General features: G+C 45.2%; 2 protein-coding genes and 1 long non-coding RNA gene across 3 annotated transcripts in view; 2 read left to right on the plus strand and 1 right to left on the minus strand.

Moving 5' to 3' along the window:
* Positions 850–4,147, plus strand: TNFRSF17 (TNF receptor superfamily member 17). Its single transcript, XM_005697513.3, has 3 exons — positions 850–1,091; positions 1,659–1,790; positions 3,641–4,147. The coding sequence occupies exons 1-3, from the start codon at positions 974–976 to the stop codon at positions 3,925–3,927; spliced, it is 537 nt and encodes a 178-aa protein (XP_005697570.1). The 5' UTR covers positions 850–973; the 3' UTR covers positions 3,928–4,147.
* LOC108633914 lies at positions 4,482–7,771 on the minus strand. The gene is made up of 2 exons (XR_001917280.1): positions 7,433–7,771; positions 4,482–6,315 (listed from the first exon to the last, which is right to left on the minus strand). It is a non-coding gene; the product is annotated as an uncharacterized LOC108633914 (long non-coding RNA).
* The window catches only part of SNX29 (sorting nexin 29), a 603,176-nt gene continuing 595,585 nt past the window's right edge, over positions 7,861–15,451 (plus strand). The window contains exon 1 of the mRNA XM_018040633.1: positions 7,861–7,955. Coding sequence (XP_017896122.1) covers positions 7,949–7,955 — 7 coding nt within the window. The 5' untranslated portion in view covers positions 7,861–7,948. The remainder of the gene's footprint in view (positions 7,956–15,451) is intronic.

The following is a 15,451-nucleotide window of genomic DNA, read 5'->3' on the forward strand; positions in this document are numbered from 1 at the left end:
TTACCCTAGAAGTAAAAATAGAAGTTGCCTCTTTTACCCTAGAAGTCTCTATTTGTCGGAATTCTGGGATTCTTCCTAGGTTTAAAACTTGGTAGTCGTGCTTCATACTCCTTTTTTCTCACATTCTTCTTTCTTAAAAAAAAAATGTTCATTTGGCTTCATGGTCTTAGTTTCGACATGCAGAATCTTTAGTTGCAGCAAGTGAATGCTCAGTGGGATCTAGTTCCCTGACCAGAGATCGAACCCGGGCCCCCTGCATTGGGCATGTGGAGTCTTAGCCACTGGATAACCAGGGAAGTCTCCCCCTCTCACATCCTCTCTTCCCACTATACTTTGTGGTTATTTGAGTGCATTTCTATCTCCTCTAAGAAATGGCAACCCACTCCAGTATTCTTGCCTGAAAAATCCTATGGACAGAGGAGCCTGGTGGGCTCCAGTCCAAAGGGTCTCAAAGAGTTTGACACAACTGAGTGACTAAACAGGCCTGCGCACTGTCTCCTCTGTTAGGTTTTAAGTTCTTCAGTGGCTCAGACCTTGTCTTATCTCTCTCTTTGGGGCCTATCACACAGGACAGCTCACAGAACAGATGCTCCAGAAATGGTTACTGAACCTTTTGCTTGATGCTTCAGGCTTGTTGACAATGCCACAATTGTCACCTGCCTGAGAAATTTCTTCTATAAATAAACAGTTTCTGTTTCAAGTATGGTTTGCTCTTGCTGCATATACCCCCTCTCTTACTCCACTCAAGCCTCAAACTTAGAAACTGGAATTAGTGTTGGTATTCAAATCCTTAGCCACAGTGCAAAGAGTCAGCCCCCTTAAGAACCAAGTCATCAGTGTGAAGTTTGTTTTCTTCCTCGACATTCCGGCTGCCGTCACTACATTTGCTGAGGAATTCTCAACAAGAGCTTACTTGTCCTTCCATGCCGTTCTTTCTGCGGTTTCCTCGTTTCTTTTTGTGATCCAGTTCCAGATGGCTCAGCGGTGCTCCCCAAACGAATATTTTGACAGATTGCTGAATTCTTGCATATCATGTCAACTTCGGTGCCCTAATACTCCTCCCGTAATATGTCAGCATTATTGTAACACAAGTAAGTGATCCTGTTTGAATGATTACTCATTGGTGTGAAGTATTCGCTCTGTGTGTGTGCTTAGTTGCTCAGCTGTGTCTGACCCTTTGTGACCCCATGGACTGTAACCCACCAGGCTCCTCTATCCACGGGGATTCTCCAGGCAAGAATACTGGAGTGGGTTGCCATGCCTTCCTCCATGGGAATCTCCCCAACCCAGGTCTCCCATGTTGCAGGCAGATTCTTTACCCTCTGAGCCACCAGGGAAGCCCAAGAATACTGGAGTTGACTGTTTATTCAAAGAAGAAACATTATGGGAAGGTGGTGAGATTTTCTGAGTCAAAAAGAGAAAGAAAATAAGGCAATCATTTAAATGCCAACAGGAATGGATACTTTTTCAGAACTCAACTCTATTTTACTCTGCAATCTTAGCAACATAGATTTTTATCATCTCTCCTAATTAAGTATTAACTTAGAATTTAAAAGTCAAAGCTGAGGAATTAGGGGAACTGGATGGCAAATAATCTTTACCTGATGTGAATATTATGTTATCAAGTTCATTCTCTCTCTGACGTTCTTTTGATTCAGTGAAAGGAACAAATACATTTCTCTGGACCTGTTTGGGCCTGAGCTTGATAGTTTCCTTGACAGTTTTCGCATTGATGTTCTTGCTAAGGAAGATGAGCTCCGAACCATTAGAGGACAAACTTAAAAACACAGGTTGGTTTGATGGTTGATCTTTGAAATCTCTTTCCAAGAGGTGGCTATTGTGAATTTCAATTCCTTTTTTTCTTTCATGTTGTGTATCTCATCTGGTAAGTGCCCTTTTGGGTATGTTAGATGACAGACGGGTTAAATGAACTTGGGAGAAGGGAGCTTCCTTTCCGATGTTTACACCTTCTTTGTTGATATCGTACCATGTCAGCCTTCCTCAACATTCTTCCTTTGGTATTTACTCTTTTGAAGTACTGAGGCCTCTTTGGGAAATATCCATCTCTTTGACCAAAGTCAGGACATTGATTAAACATCACACTATCAGAAATAGCTAGCCGGGTCTGGTACTATCCGAAAAAAATGTATTTGGCAAGATTGGTGGCCGTATTTTTATACAAATACAAGTGTTGTTTGCTCAGATGAACAGTCTACTGCTGAAAAAAAGCTAGAAATGAATACCAATTGCTCCTGGATTATTTAAGCAATCATCTCAAAGATCTTTATTAAGCAGTAGAGAATCAGTCCCAGAGAAGTGAATATTCTGCTGAAGAGTTTTTTTTTTTTTTGAAGAGTTTCTTAAGAGAAAAATATTTCGGCACCTTTGCCCATGATCTAATTTCTAGACCGCTTTGCAGTCATTGCCCTATTTCTTTATGTGTATTTTCCGTGCAGAATCTATAAGGCAACATTTTGTCTGCTTTCTAGTGCATAAAGGGGAGGAAGATGGCTGTTTCATATCATTTACTCATTTCTCTTTTTTTGCCTGGGGCCTGAGAGACAGGTGGGGAGTGACTTTGAGTGTGACATTTTGGACGATGGAGGTATACCATGGAACGCTGGGGAAGTATTAAAACATGCCTGCACAGGAGCGTAATGGGGACACAACAGAGACTCCTTCCTTGTGGGATCATGAAAGTTACATTAAAAAAAAAAAAAAGTAAGCTGCCCAATGCGCTGTAAGAGAAGCATCTTTCCTTTGAATTGTAAAGTGTCACCCAAGGCTCGTTTTGGTATGCTGTAACACACGCTGAGCCGTCAGTTCACAGTTCTAAAAGGGTCGGTATCTTAATGCATCCAAGGGCCAAGTGGGTCAGAAACCAATGTAGTGGGTCACTGGAGGTTTGGTGATAGGGGACCGCGTGCCCAGCCTGAAGAAGACAAAGGTTATGGACTTCCAAGTGTTTTCTTGTGGGAATGTCAGTTCCCACTGGCCATATTTTTTGTCTTAAAAAAAAAAATAAGGTAAAAGAGGGACTTCCAGGGGGGTCCACTGGTTAAGACTCTGTGCTTCCACTGAAGGGGGTATGACTTTGATCCCTGGTGGGGGAAATTCTGCGACCCTTTGGCCTTTGCGACCCTATGGACTGTAGCCCACCAAGCTCCTCTGTCTGTGGGATTCTCCAGGCAAGAATACTGGAGTGGGTTGCCATTTCCTCCTCCAGTGGATCTTCCTGACCCAGGGATTGAAACTGCGTCTCCGTGTCTCTGCAGTGCAGGCGGATTCTTTACCGCTAAATCACCTGGGAAGCACCCCCAAGCCATGAGATGTGGCCACAAAAAAGAGAGAGAGACCAGTTGTCTAGATTTGTATGTACAATCTCTTGATTTTCAAAGGCGGGCCAACATTAAACAGATAAGCAAACACTTTAAAAATACTGTGTGCCGTAAAGCGAGCATGTCTTTGAACCCAACATGGCCCATGGTCTTTCAGCTCATGACTTGGGGTGTAAGGCCTGCTTCTTTTAGGGAAAGACTTTTGTCTCCTGTTGCTTTGATCCCTGATGCATGCTGCTAAGTGTGGCACAACCAAGCACCCTGAAAGCTTTAGGATAACGGTTCTGTTTTTGTGCAATCAGGAGCGGTTCTCCAGAAGAATGCTAACGCAGACCTGGATGTTAGCAATAACAGCAGTGTTGTGGCTGAACCTCTTCTTTCGAGAGGCCTGGGGTACACAGTAGAAGAATGTACGTGTGAAGACTGTGTCAGGAGCAAACCGAAGGTCGATTCTGACCATTTCTTCCCCCTCCCAGCCATGGAGGAAGGCGCGACCATTCTTGTCACCACGAAAACAAATGGCTACTGCGACAGTCTGCTAGCTGCCACCAGTGTCACGGGGATGGAGAAATCAATTTATACCAGATAATTAACCATGTTAAGGGTATAGAGTTACTTGGAAAATCTTTGTCCTAAGGGAAGGATGGTGTCTCAGATCTCTTTAAGATGATTGTATTTATCAGCAGATGATATGGCTTTCCGTCCTCTAATTTTGGAAAATCTTTATGTTAGCTATATTTTTCTACCTTATTGTTGGGAGCTTAACTCTGGAAACTTCCTTGGTTTCATGATTAAATTGACTCGCTGAAAAAAAAAACAAAAAAATCACCGCGATGTGTAGATTCCATAGTCACATATTTCTATGGTTAGGCAGCTTCTCTCCTACACATGGGCACATACATTTCAGGACAGACTAGATTTCTCTCTTTTTTGTTAAAGGAAAGCAATGTATTCTCTGTATAGAGGAGAAGCCTGGAGTCAGCCGCCCTGCTTCAGTGTGCAGGGCATGACTGGTTCCTGACTTTGGGAGCTTTCAGCTTCATGGAGTCATACAGGCATTATTATAATTGTATAAATGAATGTGTAGCTGCAAACTGTTATAAAGGTGTACTCGGTATCATTTTTTGCAGTTAACACAGGAAGTAATGACAGACAGCATTTATTTAGCCTTTCTAATGTGCCAGGGGTTGTTCCAAGTGCTTTACCTGTACTAAGGCATTTAATGTACACAACAAATCACAAGGTAAGTGGACCATTACTATCGCCCTGTTACACATGACAGAAAGGGAGTCAGGGCAAGGGTCACATAGACGGTAAATGAAGAGCCAAAGTGAAACCCAGACATTCTGATCTATCCCTTTTTCTTCTTCTCACATCAATTTAATTCCATTTCTGAGTTTCTCATCTCACTGGGTTACCCATTATTGGGAGAGGGTTGCCTTCCTTGGGTTGTGCAAAGGTCCTGGGGTGTTATGGAAACAGGCAATGCCCTCTGGTGTCTGTTGACTTTGATCATTCTTAAGATAATGCCCATTAGCACTACATCAGAGAACCTCGAGGTCTTGGGGCTTTGTGGCTTTTGTGTTGGGTTTGGGATATGGAGAAACTTGGTGAGACATTTCTACCTACTTGGGGCCCATCATGGCTCCATTCCAGGGCCTTGAGGGCCATAGATGATACAACATAGTGGTGAAGACACTGGCTCTTCGAGTTTGAATCCTGACTCTGTTACTAGGAAGTTATAGACGCTGAGTGACTGAGAAAGTTAACCACCCCGTTTCAGTTTCCCCATCTGTAAAATGGGGATCATAAGAGTATCTACTTATAACATTGTTTTGAAGATTAAACAAAAATATACACACACGTACATTTATTAATTTTTTCCCACGATAAGTTTCTGGTTCATGATAAGTACCTTGTGTTAGTTCCATCGCCATTGTGGTTTTTATTAGTGCTTTGAGGTCTAGTTTCTCTGAGGGCAGGCAGATGCTCCTTGTCTGTTATATGGCCTGGGAATATTCCTCCTAGCTTCTCACAGCCCTTCTTCCTTCTCTCCTTATGGCTCCATTCCCCGCAATGAGTTTAGATTTTTCCAAAAGCCCAGAAGCGCTATTGACCTGAGGCTTTTGATTCTTGGTTCTCCAGTACCGGGCTAAGTCTTAGGAGGAAGGAATTACCGTACTTAAAGGGAGTAGCTGGTGGTGGAGGATGTGAAGTACACGCTACATGTTCAATAACATATCCTGTTTCAAGTGCCAAGAAGACAAGGCACAGGGCACTGTAAGAAGGTGTATCACTGCCTGACAACTCCGTGAATCAGGTATGTGATGGCTCAGCAAAGTCACAGAGGCAGACAGACCTCACCTAGACTTTCGGGGGGAAGAGAAGGGATTCAGACACACTGATGCTTTAACTAGAGTAACAGATTAGCAACAAGTGTAAAGCACAGTTTTGAACATGGAGAAAAAGACTACCTTAACAACCAAAGAATTTTAAAGAATTCCCCAACACAAGAATTTCTACATTCTATCACAGTCCCTACACATGACTGTATTTTGACACAAGTGTAATCATAGCGTACAGACCATTTTGCATGTGGCTTTTTAAAATTACTGTATTATCTTTGGCCTTTCCTTGTGTTTCCGTTACCTTTATAATTAGCATTTTCAAATACTGTGAGGTGGGCCATGATTTGCTTAGCTATTCTCTAACCTGGCTTTGGTGCTTTCCACTTTCTATTATAAACAGCGCTGCAGAGAGAGCATCCTTCTAAAGTTCTCTCAACCTCTGCTGAGTCCACAAGGTAAATTCCCAGGGGCCAGAGATGACGTGTAGAGAAGCAAGGTAATAGCAGAAGACCACGGGCTGTAGGTCACGCACAGCTGGGCTGGCATTCTGGCTCCATTTCCCCATGCGGCCTCAGCTCAGTGTTTTGTGGATCAAGTCTTGGGAGTGGATCAATCGTTCTCAGGCAACACTGGAAAAGAAAAAAAAACCGAAGAGAATACATTCCCTGCAGAATTTTGTTAAATAGTTTCTTAAATGTATGCGTTTGTGTGCTGAGTTGTGGTGTAAAATGTTTTATTTTACTCTGGGTGGAGGGCTACAGTCCACAGGATTGCAAAGAGTCCCACAGGACTAAGCGATTAACACTTTGCCTTTCTTTTTCTTGGGCCAAAAGAGTTGGGAAAATGCTTCTTCACCCTTTCTGACCCCTCTTTCTCTTATCTGTAAAACGGGGCAGTAAAAACTTTTCCAACACAACCCATCCACATTAACGCCACTGCTACCACCCTAGCCTCAGGGACTCACACTTCTTGCTGAACAACTGCAGTGATCCCCTAACCTCGCAGCCCTTTCTTCCATCCTGACCCACACACAATTCATTCTCAACCCCGGAAGAGGAATCATCTTAAAACCTCCTTGTGTCCTCTGCTTCAGTTCAGTTCAATCACTCAGTCCTGTCCGACTCTTTGTGACCCCATGGACGGCAGCACCCCAGGCCTCCTGTCCATCACCAACTGGCGAAGCCTACTCTAACTCATGTCCATCGCCTCGGTGATGCCATCCAACCAACTCATCCTCTGTCATTCCCTTCTCCTCCTGCCTTCAATCTTTCCCAGCGTCAGGGTCTTTACCAATGAGTCAGTTTTTCGCATCAGGTGGCCAAAATATTGGAGTTTCAGCTTCAACATCAGTCCTTCCAATGAATATTCAGGACTGATTTCCTTTAAGATGGACTGGTTGGATCTCCTTGCAGTCCGAGTCTTCTGCTTAAACTCCTGTAATGATTTCCCACTCCCTACCTCCCTTCCCTGGTGGTTCAGACGGTAAAGAATTCGCCTGCACTGCAGGAGAGCTAGGTTTGATCCCTGGGTTAGGAAGATCCTCTGGAGAAGGGAACAGTTACCCACTCCAGTATTCTTCCCTGGATAATCCCCATGGACAGAGGAGCCTGGCGCTAAAGTCCATGGGCTCCCAAAGAGTCAGACACGACTGAGCGGCTTTCACTTTCACCTCCTTAGAGTGAGGCAGAAAAGCCTAACCCCTTCACCCACATCTTCCATCTCTTTCAAAGCCCTTTTCTGGCTCACCCTTTGGCTCCAGGCAACCCCTCCAGGCAGGAGGTTCCTTCCGGAACACCCTTCCTGCAGATCTTCCCGGGCAGCCGTCCTCTTACCATCCCGGACTCTAAAGTCATCTGCAAAGAGAGGCCCTCCGGGACTTCCCGCCTCCCTTGTCCCCACGCTTTGGCCCATTCCTCTTTTTTAATTTCCCCGTTCTGCTCCTAGGGCTCTCGTAGCCACCTCCCCTCCTGGCTCCCCCACAGAGGTGTGAACTCAGGCTGGCGGGTAGGCGTCCCAGCCGGTGTGTCTACGGGGGACCTGCAGCCTCGGCACAGCAAGCCGCGCCTCAGTCCGGCCACCTCGCGCGGGTGCCCGTGTTTACCTTCCGGGTCGGGGGGCGGGGCCGCGGCGTCTGAGCTCCACTTCCGGGGCGGGGCGGCAGGCGGGGCGGGGCGCGCCGTCTCCCGGCCTGTCTGGAGCGCGGCAGCGGCAGTGGCGGCAGTGGTGGCGGCGCGGTAGGCACCGGCCGGGGGGAGCAGCACCATGAGCGGTGAGTGGCGGCCTGGCCGCTGTCACCCGCCCCGGCCGCTCCGGCTCCCGCCGCTCCAGCTACACACTCCAGCCCCCGAGTCCCTGCGTCCCGCTTGCTCGCGGACCCCGTCCTGTCGCTCCCAGTTTCCGGACCCCTGTACGCCCAGGTCCTGGCCCCTGGTCACCTGCACTTTTCTGGAGTGCCGGGTCCAGGCACTCCTAGTCCCTTGACCCCTGTCCATCACTTACACAGCCTGCTGCTGGACACCTGTCCCCGGGATCCCTCAGTCCCTCCCCATCCTCCGACCCCCTTGTCCAGTTACCAGACCCCCAGTTCTCAGACCTCCTGTATCTCAGTCCCTCCTAACTCTTCCTAACTGCTCGACCCTCTGAGTGGCACTCCTGGGTCCCCCTGCTCCCCAGCCACTCCCGAGGCCTCTGTCCCCAGTCACTCCAGTCTCCGCAGGGGCAAAGAGTGTTGCTGACCATTCTGTTGCTGGTCATTCTTAGTTTGCTGACCCCTTTGCCCCGCGTTCCCCCAGCTCTCGGTTCCCAGAGGACTTTGAGTTCTCCATCCTCTTTGTCTTCCCCGACCCTGCGGTTCCCTCCTCTCCTCTTCCCCCAGTTCTTTGCTGTTCCAGTCCCCAGTTGTTCCCAGTTTCTCATTGTCCCTCTCTGAGCCTTGCTTCTTGCATTTTGGTTATTCTTTCATTTTTCAGCTCCTTCCATTTCTTCTCCTGCTCATTTGAGGTCTCACTTGACCTGCTCTGCAGCGCTTCCCCTGCTGTCCAGTGTTGAGCCCATCTGGGGGTCTCCGCCCTTCCCATCCACTCCTCTCCCTTCCACTGGAGTGCTGGGTGGTTTTCGTGGGAGGCTGGGAGGGGTGTGTGTACAGCCTGTCCTCAGCGTTTCTGAAGTTTAGTCCCTAGGCTTGGACGGGTGTTCTCAGCCGTTTCCACTCACGAGATCTGTTGTGTTTTGCTGCTAAGTCATCCCTGGGTATAGTATGTGGAGAAAAGAGTGACTCAGGGAAGCCTCCCAGCTACCCTGACTGGGATCTGGATTTACTTAGGAGGACCCGCCTACCCTCCTTCTGCCTGTTTTCCCCTCACTGTGGAATTGCCTCTACAGAATCCTTGCAACCAGTGCTGCTGGCCCTGACCTTGGACCCAGGCTTTTCTGGAGGTTGAGGCAGGGCAAAGTGAAGGCCCTGTGTCTCTCTTCATCTTTAACTTTTAAGTTAACTCTGTGGATCATTTCCAAAAACTTAGGTGCCTTTTGTTTTGCTATTCATGAATAATGTTTGTGAAATTGATGATGCCCTAGCGGGAGCTTGGGAGGGGCGTTTTCCTGGGAGGTGGTCCAGCTTCTGTTGTCAGACGATTTTTGGTCTACTTAAGGGTTTCTGGTCCTTGAACTTTAGTGATACCACAACAAAGATGTGATGATTTCATCCAGGAGGTAATGTAGCCTGGGGTAAGTGCAGACCCTGGGGGCAGACAGCTTGGGTTCAAATCCCAGCTTTGCCGCAGAAAGCCATGTGATTTAGGGCAAGGTGCTTGAACATTCTGGAAATCTTGGCAAAATGAGGATAAATAATAGCATCTGACTCTTAGGCTTGTTGCAGTGACTAAATAACATTACTCAGGTAAAGTGATTGGTACTGTGCTTCTCACATGGTAAGGAGCTTGGAGCTGCTATTATTGTTTCTGTAAGGACCCTGTGGGGTTCAGTTCGGGTTGTTTTCTGGCTTCCCTTCTGGGACAAGGGCTGGGGCTAAGTAGCCCTGGAAATCTCTTCCTTTTTATGTGAGCATGGTGTCTCCACGTTAGGCTGTCAATCCTGAACCCTTCTTTTTGCTGCCTACATTGTGAGAGCCAGTGAAATTGATAAGCCAAGGGAAAGACCAATGTAGCCTTCAAGGAGCAACTTAGTATCAAAATTAAAGAAATTTTAAAATTCAGTTGAAAAACCCCATTAGGTTTAAGGTTAAACAAATTATAGAAGGAAACTAACACATGAATTTTTTTTTTAGGAAAAAGCATTAAGGATGAAAGTCTTCTTTTGGAAAGATTGTAACTGAGGCAGGAAAAGTGGTTGCTGATGGTTGGGAGGGAAAGTCCAAGGTGTTTTTCACCTATGGGATTAATAGGCACAAAAAAAATGTGGCATGGAACTGTTTCCTGTCTTCTGTTCTTTTTCCTTTTTTAATTTAAGAAAATTTCAAGGCAAAAAAAAAAAAAAGTGGTGAGAATAGTCTAATGAACCGTTACTAACTCATGACCATTTCACCCATATACCTATCTACTTCCTGCCTTCCTCCCCAGTTTAATCTGAAGCAAGTCCAAGATACTGTATCATTCCATCTGTAAGTTTTTAAAAAATATGTGTCTCTAAGCTATAGGGATCCTTTTTAAAAAACACAATTCTATTATTATACCTCTGAGAAATTCGCAGTGATTCATTAATATCAGATATTCAATGTTCAAATTTCCATGATTGTCTTATAATTTTATTTTATAGTATATTTTTTTTTGGAAAAGAGGGGCCAAGCTGCACTACTTGCAGGAACTTAGATCCCCGACCAGGGACTGAACCCACCCCCGCAGTAAAAGTGCTGAGTCCTAGCTGCTCGACTACCAGAGAATTCCTTATGGTGTACTTTTAAAATCTCAGGGTCTAAATAAGGTTTAAACAATGCAGATTGGTTTGTCTTTTACTTTTTTTTAGATCTCTCTTTTTTTGTTTCTTTAAATTTTTGCCATATTCACAGAATTGTGCAAGCATCACCATAATAAATTTTAGAACATTTTCATTACTCCAGAAAGAAACTTCATACTGATTAACAGCTGTTCTTCATTTTCCATTTCCTCAGCCCCAAGCAACCGCTGATCTACTTTTTCTCTCAATGGATTTGCCTATTCTGGATATTTTGTATAAATCAAATCATACAATAGGCAGCCTTTTGTGTCTGACTCTTTTCACTAAGTATCATGTTTTGAAGCTTCATCATGTTGTAGCATGTATCTGTATTTCATTCTTTTTAGTGACCAAATAATATTCTGTTGTGTGGGTATTCCATATTTTGTTTGTCCATTCATCATTTGATGGACGTTGACTTGTTTCCACTTTTGGGGTATTATGAATAATGCCACTGTGAACATTCACATATGTTTTTGTGTGGATAGTAGGTTTTCATTTCTCTTGGGTAGATATCTAAGAATAGAATTGCTGAGTGCATTTTTTAAAGCAATTAATTAATTGTGCTGGGGCTGTGTTGCTTTGTGTGGGCTTTTCCTCTAGCTGCAGCTGGTGGGGGTTACTCTTCGTTGTGGTGTGCAGGCTTCTTGTTTTGGTGGCTTGTTGCAGGGCACAGGGTCTAGGCATGTGGGCTCAATAGTTGTGGCTCACAGGCTTAATTGTTCCAAGGCATGTGGAATCTTCCTGGACTGGAGATCAAACCCGTGTCCCCTACATTGGCAGGCAGATTCTTTTTATTTATTTTTTCTTTTTAATTGGAGGCTAATTACTTTACAATATTGTGGTGGTTTTTGCCATACATTCACATGAATCACCCATGGGTGTACATGTGCTCCCCGTCCTGACCCTCCCTCCTGCCTCTCTCTCCATCCCATCCCTCAGGGTCATCCCACTGCACCAGCCCTGAGCACGCTGCCTCATACATTGAACCTGGACTGGCAATCTATTTTACATATGTTAATATACATGTTTCAATGCTATTTTCTCAAATCATCCCACCCTCGCCTCCTCCCGCAGAGTCCAACAGTCTGTTCTTTACATCTGTGTCTCTTTTGCTGTCTTGCATATAGGGTCATCGTTACCATCTTTCTAAATTCCATATATATGCATTAATATACTGTATTTATACAGTTTATTATATACTGGTGTTTTTCTTTCTGACTTACTTTGCTCTGTATAATAGGCTCCAGTTTCCTCCACCTCATTAGAACTGGTTCAAATGTATTCTTTGTAATAGCTGAGTAATAGTCCATTGTGTATATGTACCACAGCTTTTCTTATCCATTTGTCTGCCGAGGACATAGAAGCAACCTAGATGTCCATTGGCAGGCAGATTCTTATCCACTGAGCCACTGGGGAAGTCTTGTTGAGTGCATTTGAAGAACTGTCAGACTTATTTTCCAAAGTAGCTGCACCATTTTCCATTCATGCAGCACTGTAAGAAGGTTCTGGTTTCTTCATGTCCTCACCAGTGCTCTTTTTGATAGTAGCCATTCTAGTGAATGTGAACTGATATCTCTTTGTGGTTTTGATTTGCATTTCCCTGATGAGATCCAACCAGCCAATCCTAAAGGAAATCAGTCCTGAATATTCATTGGAAGGACTGATGCTGAAGCCCCAATACTTTGGCCACCTGATGCGAAGAACCAACTCATTAGAAAAGACCCTGATGCTGGGAAAGATCGAAGGCAGGAGAAGGGGACGATAGAGGATGAGATGGTTGGATGGACATGAGTTTGAGTAGGCTCCAGGAGTTGGTAATGGACAGGGAAGCCTGGCCTGCTGTAGTCCATGGGGTCGCAAAGAGTCGGATACGACTGAGCGGCTGAACTGACTGATGAGTGTGGATACTGAGCATCTTTTCATGTGCTTGTTGGCCATTTGTGTATTTTCTCTGGAGAAAAGTCTGTTCAGATTCTTTGTCCATTTTTCTTTTTTTAAACTGGGTTTTTCTTTATTGCTGAGCTGTAAGAATTCTATATGATTTCTGGCTACAAGTCCCTTATTATATCTTTACAATTTTTTTTTCTCCCGTCTGTAGGTTGTTTTTTCACATTCTTCATGGTATCCTTTGAAGCACAAAGTGTTTTTAAACTATGGATTTCCCTTTCATCTCTCTCTCTCTTTTTGCCCCCCTGACATTTTTATGGAAGGAAACACTTGACTTTGGTGGGATTTTGCTGATGGCATCCTTTCGGTGCGGTTCATTGACATGTCACATAGCCTGTAAATTGGCAATTAGAGTTTGCTGTTTTGCAGTTGAAAATGTTCCAGTAGAGGCAGAGGTCAGATGGCTACAAGGCCCAATACATTAAGTGCAAATAACCAGGAAGTGGAGTGGTTAGGTAATGCACGCACAAGATAAATGGGCATCGCGGGGCCAGAAACAGCTAAGATGAGCACTGATAAGGCAGTGGACATGTGTGTGTGGCATGGTCACATGGTGGGAGACCGCAGAGATGTTAGAAGGGATAAAACAGATTTATACACATCAGCGTGACTGTATCTTACCGTTCAGTTCAGTTCATTTCAGTCGCTCAGTCGTGTCCGACTCTTTGCAACCCCATGAATTACAGCACGCCAGGCCTCCCTGTCCATCACCATCTCCTGGAGTTCACTCAGACTCACGTTCATCGATTCCGTGATGCCATCCAGTCATCTCATCCTCTGTCATCCCCTTCTCCTCCTGCCCCCAATCCCTCCCAGCATCAGAGTCTTTTCCAATGAGTCAACTCTTCCACATGAGGTGGCCAAAGTACTGTTAGTGTTCTCTAAAATGAAGCAGGGTGCAGAATTACACCTAAGATATACACCTTGATGTACATTAAGACGTGCACGTAAAACAGTGTTTATGGACTCGTGTGTGTGTAGAAGGAGACAAGTTGCCAGGATGATGGCCACCTGCCAGATGTGGGTGGTTGTCTAAGCACGATAGTGTCATGATCTGCTTGTTTCTCATTGAAGAATCTGGTAGGTGGGAATGCTTGATCACCAGCCTGTCAGCTAAGGCATTCTGATTTTCAGATAACGCTTTTGCCCTTATTGGGAAAAGTAGCACTTGTAGGGGCAGAAAGTCATTATTATGGTTCTCAGGCACTGTCTTTGTAAGACTTTATGTTTGAAGCTCCTTGGTACTCATTTCAATCAGTAATTATTCTGTCATGAATCCTTCTTACATTAGAAAGACCCTGAAATCCTGGCTTCAAGGTCTGGGGAAAGCCAGACCCAGAGAGGTCAAATAATGAGTGAAACAGACAAGCTCTAAAGGGTGGAAACACCAGAGTTTGGGGGCTTAGTGGGTAGTTTACTGCTGCGACTTGCCTGATGTTTAGGTGCGTTCTGGCAGCTTTTTCTTATTTTTCTGGAATGTTGAAGATTTTCTCTCAGATTTTCATGACTTTTTTCATGGTTGTCATGATTTTCTGTCTGGCATTTACTTCCTCATCTCCAGCAGTGGCTTGTGTTTGGAATAAAGGAGCGGCTGATGGCAGGGTTGGGGGGAGACAAATTAGGAGTTTAGGATTAACAGCTAGACACTACTATATATAAAATAGTTAACAATAAGGACCTACTGTATAGCACGGGGAGCTATATTCAATATCTTTTAATCAACTGTAATGAGCCTATAATGGAAAAGAAAATGAAAAAGAACATGTGTGTGTATATATATATATATATATATAAAATACATATAATATATGGGTTTCCCTGGTGGCTCAGATGGTTATATATATTATATATCTGAATCACTTTGTTATATACCTGAAACTAACAGAACATTGTAAGTTGCCTATACTTCAATTAAAAAAAGTGGTTTAAAAGCAAAGAATGAGCTGAAATGCATGAGTGGAAAAGAGAACAGCTGTGGTTTCCATTCAGGGCAGAAAAGGGGCTGATGGCACACGTGGAGCACCCCCACCCCAGCTGAGGGCCCTGGGCTGGTCTGTTACAGCGGGTGTGAGAAGAAGGGGTCCCGCTGTCGGCAGACATTCGACGGTCTCCCTTGTCAGCAAGTGGCACTGGGCTCGGTTCCATGGATCCCCACTCCCACTTCCCCGTTGCATGGCTGTGCCTGGGTGACCAACAGGAAGTCAAATGCTCAGAGGGCTTGCATTTTGAAACTGAATCCGCTAAATTCTGGCAACGTGAACATTCGTCGTCATCATCGTCGTTGTTCCTTCGCTAAGTCGTGTCCGACTCTAGGCAACCCGATGGACTGCAGCATGCCAGGCTCCTTTGTCCTTCGCTGTCTGTCGGAGTTTGCTCAGACTCATGTCCACTGAGTTGGTGATGCCATCCAGCCGTCTCATCCTCTGCCACCCTCTTTTCCTTTTGCCTTCTGTCTTTCCCAGCATCAGGAGTTTTCCAGTGAGTTGGCTCTTTGCATCAGGTGGCTTCAGCTTCAGCATCAGTCCTTCTCGTGAATATTCAGGGTTGATTTCCTCGAGGATCGACTGGTTGGATCTCCTTGCAGTCCAAGGGACTCTCAGGAGTCTTCTTCAGCACCACAAAATCCCAGATAAAGCAGCTCCCGTCCTGCCTGCACATCAGTTGTGAGTTTTCAGCAGGTGATATCACCCCTGTGGAGGTGAAACATCTGCTCTTGTGCCTAAGGCACAGATCTGCGTGATGTGCAGATTATCGGTATTGAGATTTCATGGAGGGAGTGATGAAGAGAAAATGTCTAGGAAGGATCCTAGGAGGGAAGGAGAAAAAGGTTGAGAAACACTGACATAGGCTGAAGTAATTTTAGCA

The sequence above is a fragment of the Capra hircus genome, chromosome 25, assembly GCF_001704415.2.
Source record: "Capra hircus breed San Clemente chromosome 25, ASM170441v1, whole genome shotgun sequence".
Taxonomy (NCBI): Eukaryota; Metazoa; Chordata; class Mammalia; order Artiodactyla; family Bovidae; genus Capra; species Capra hircus.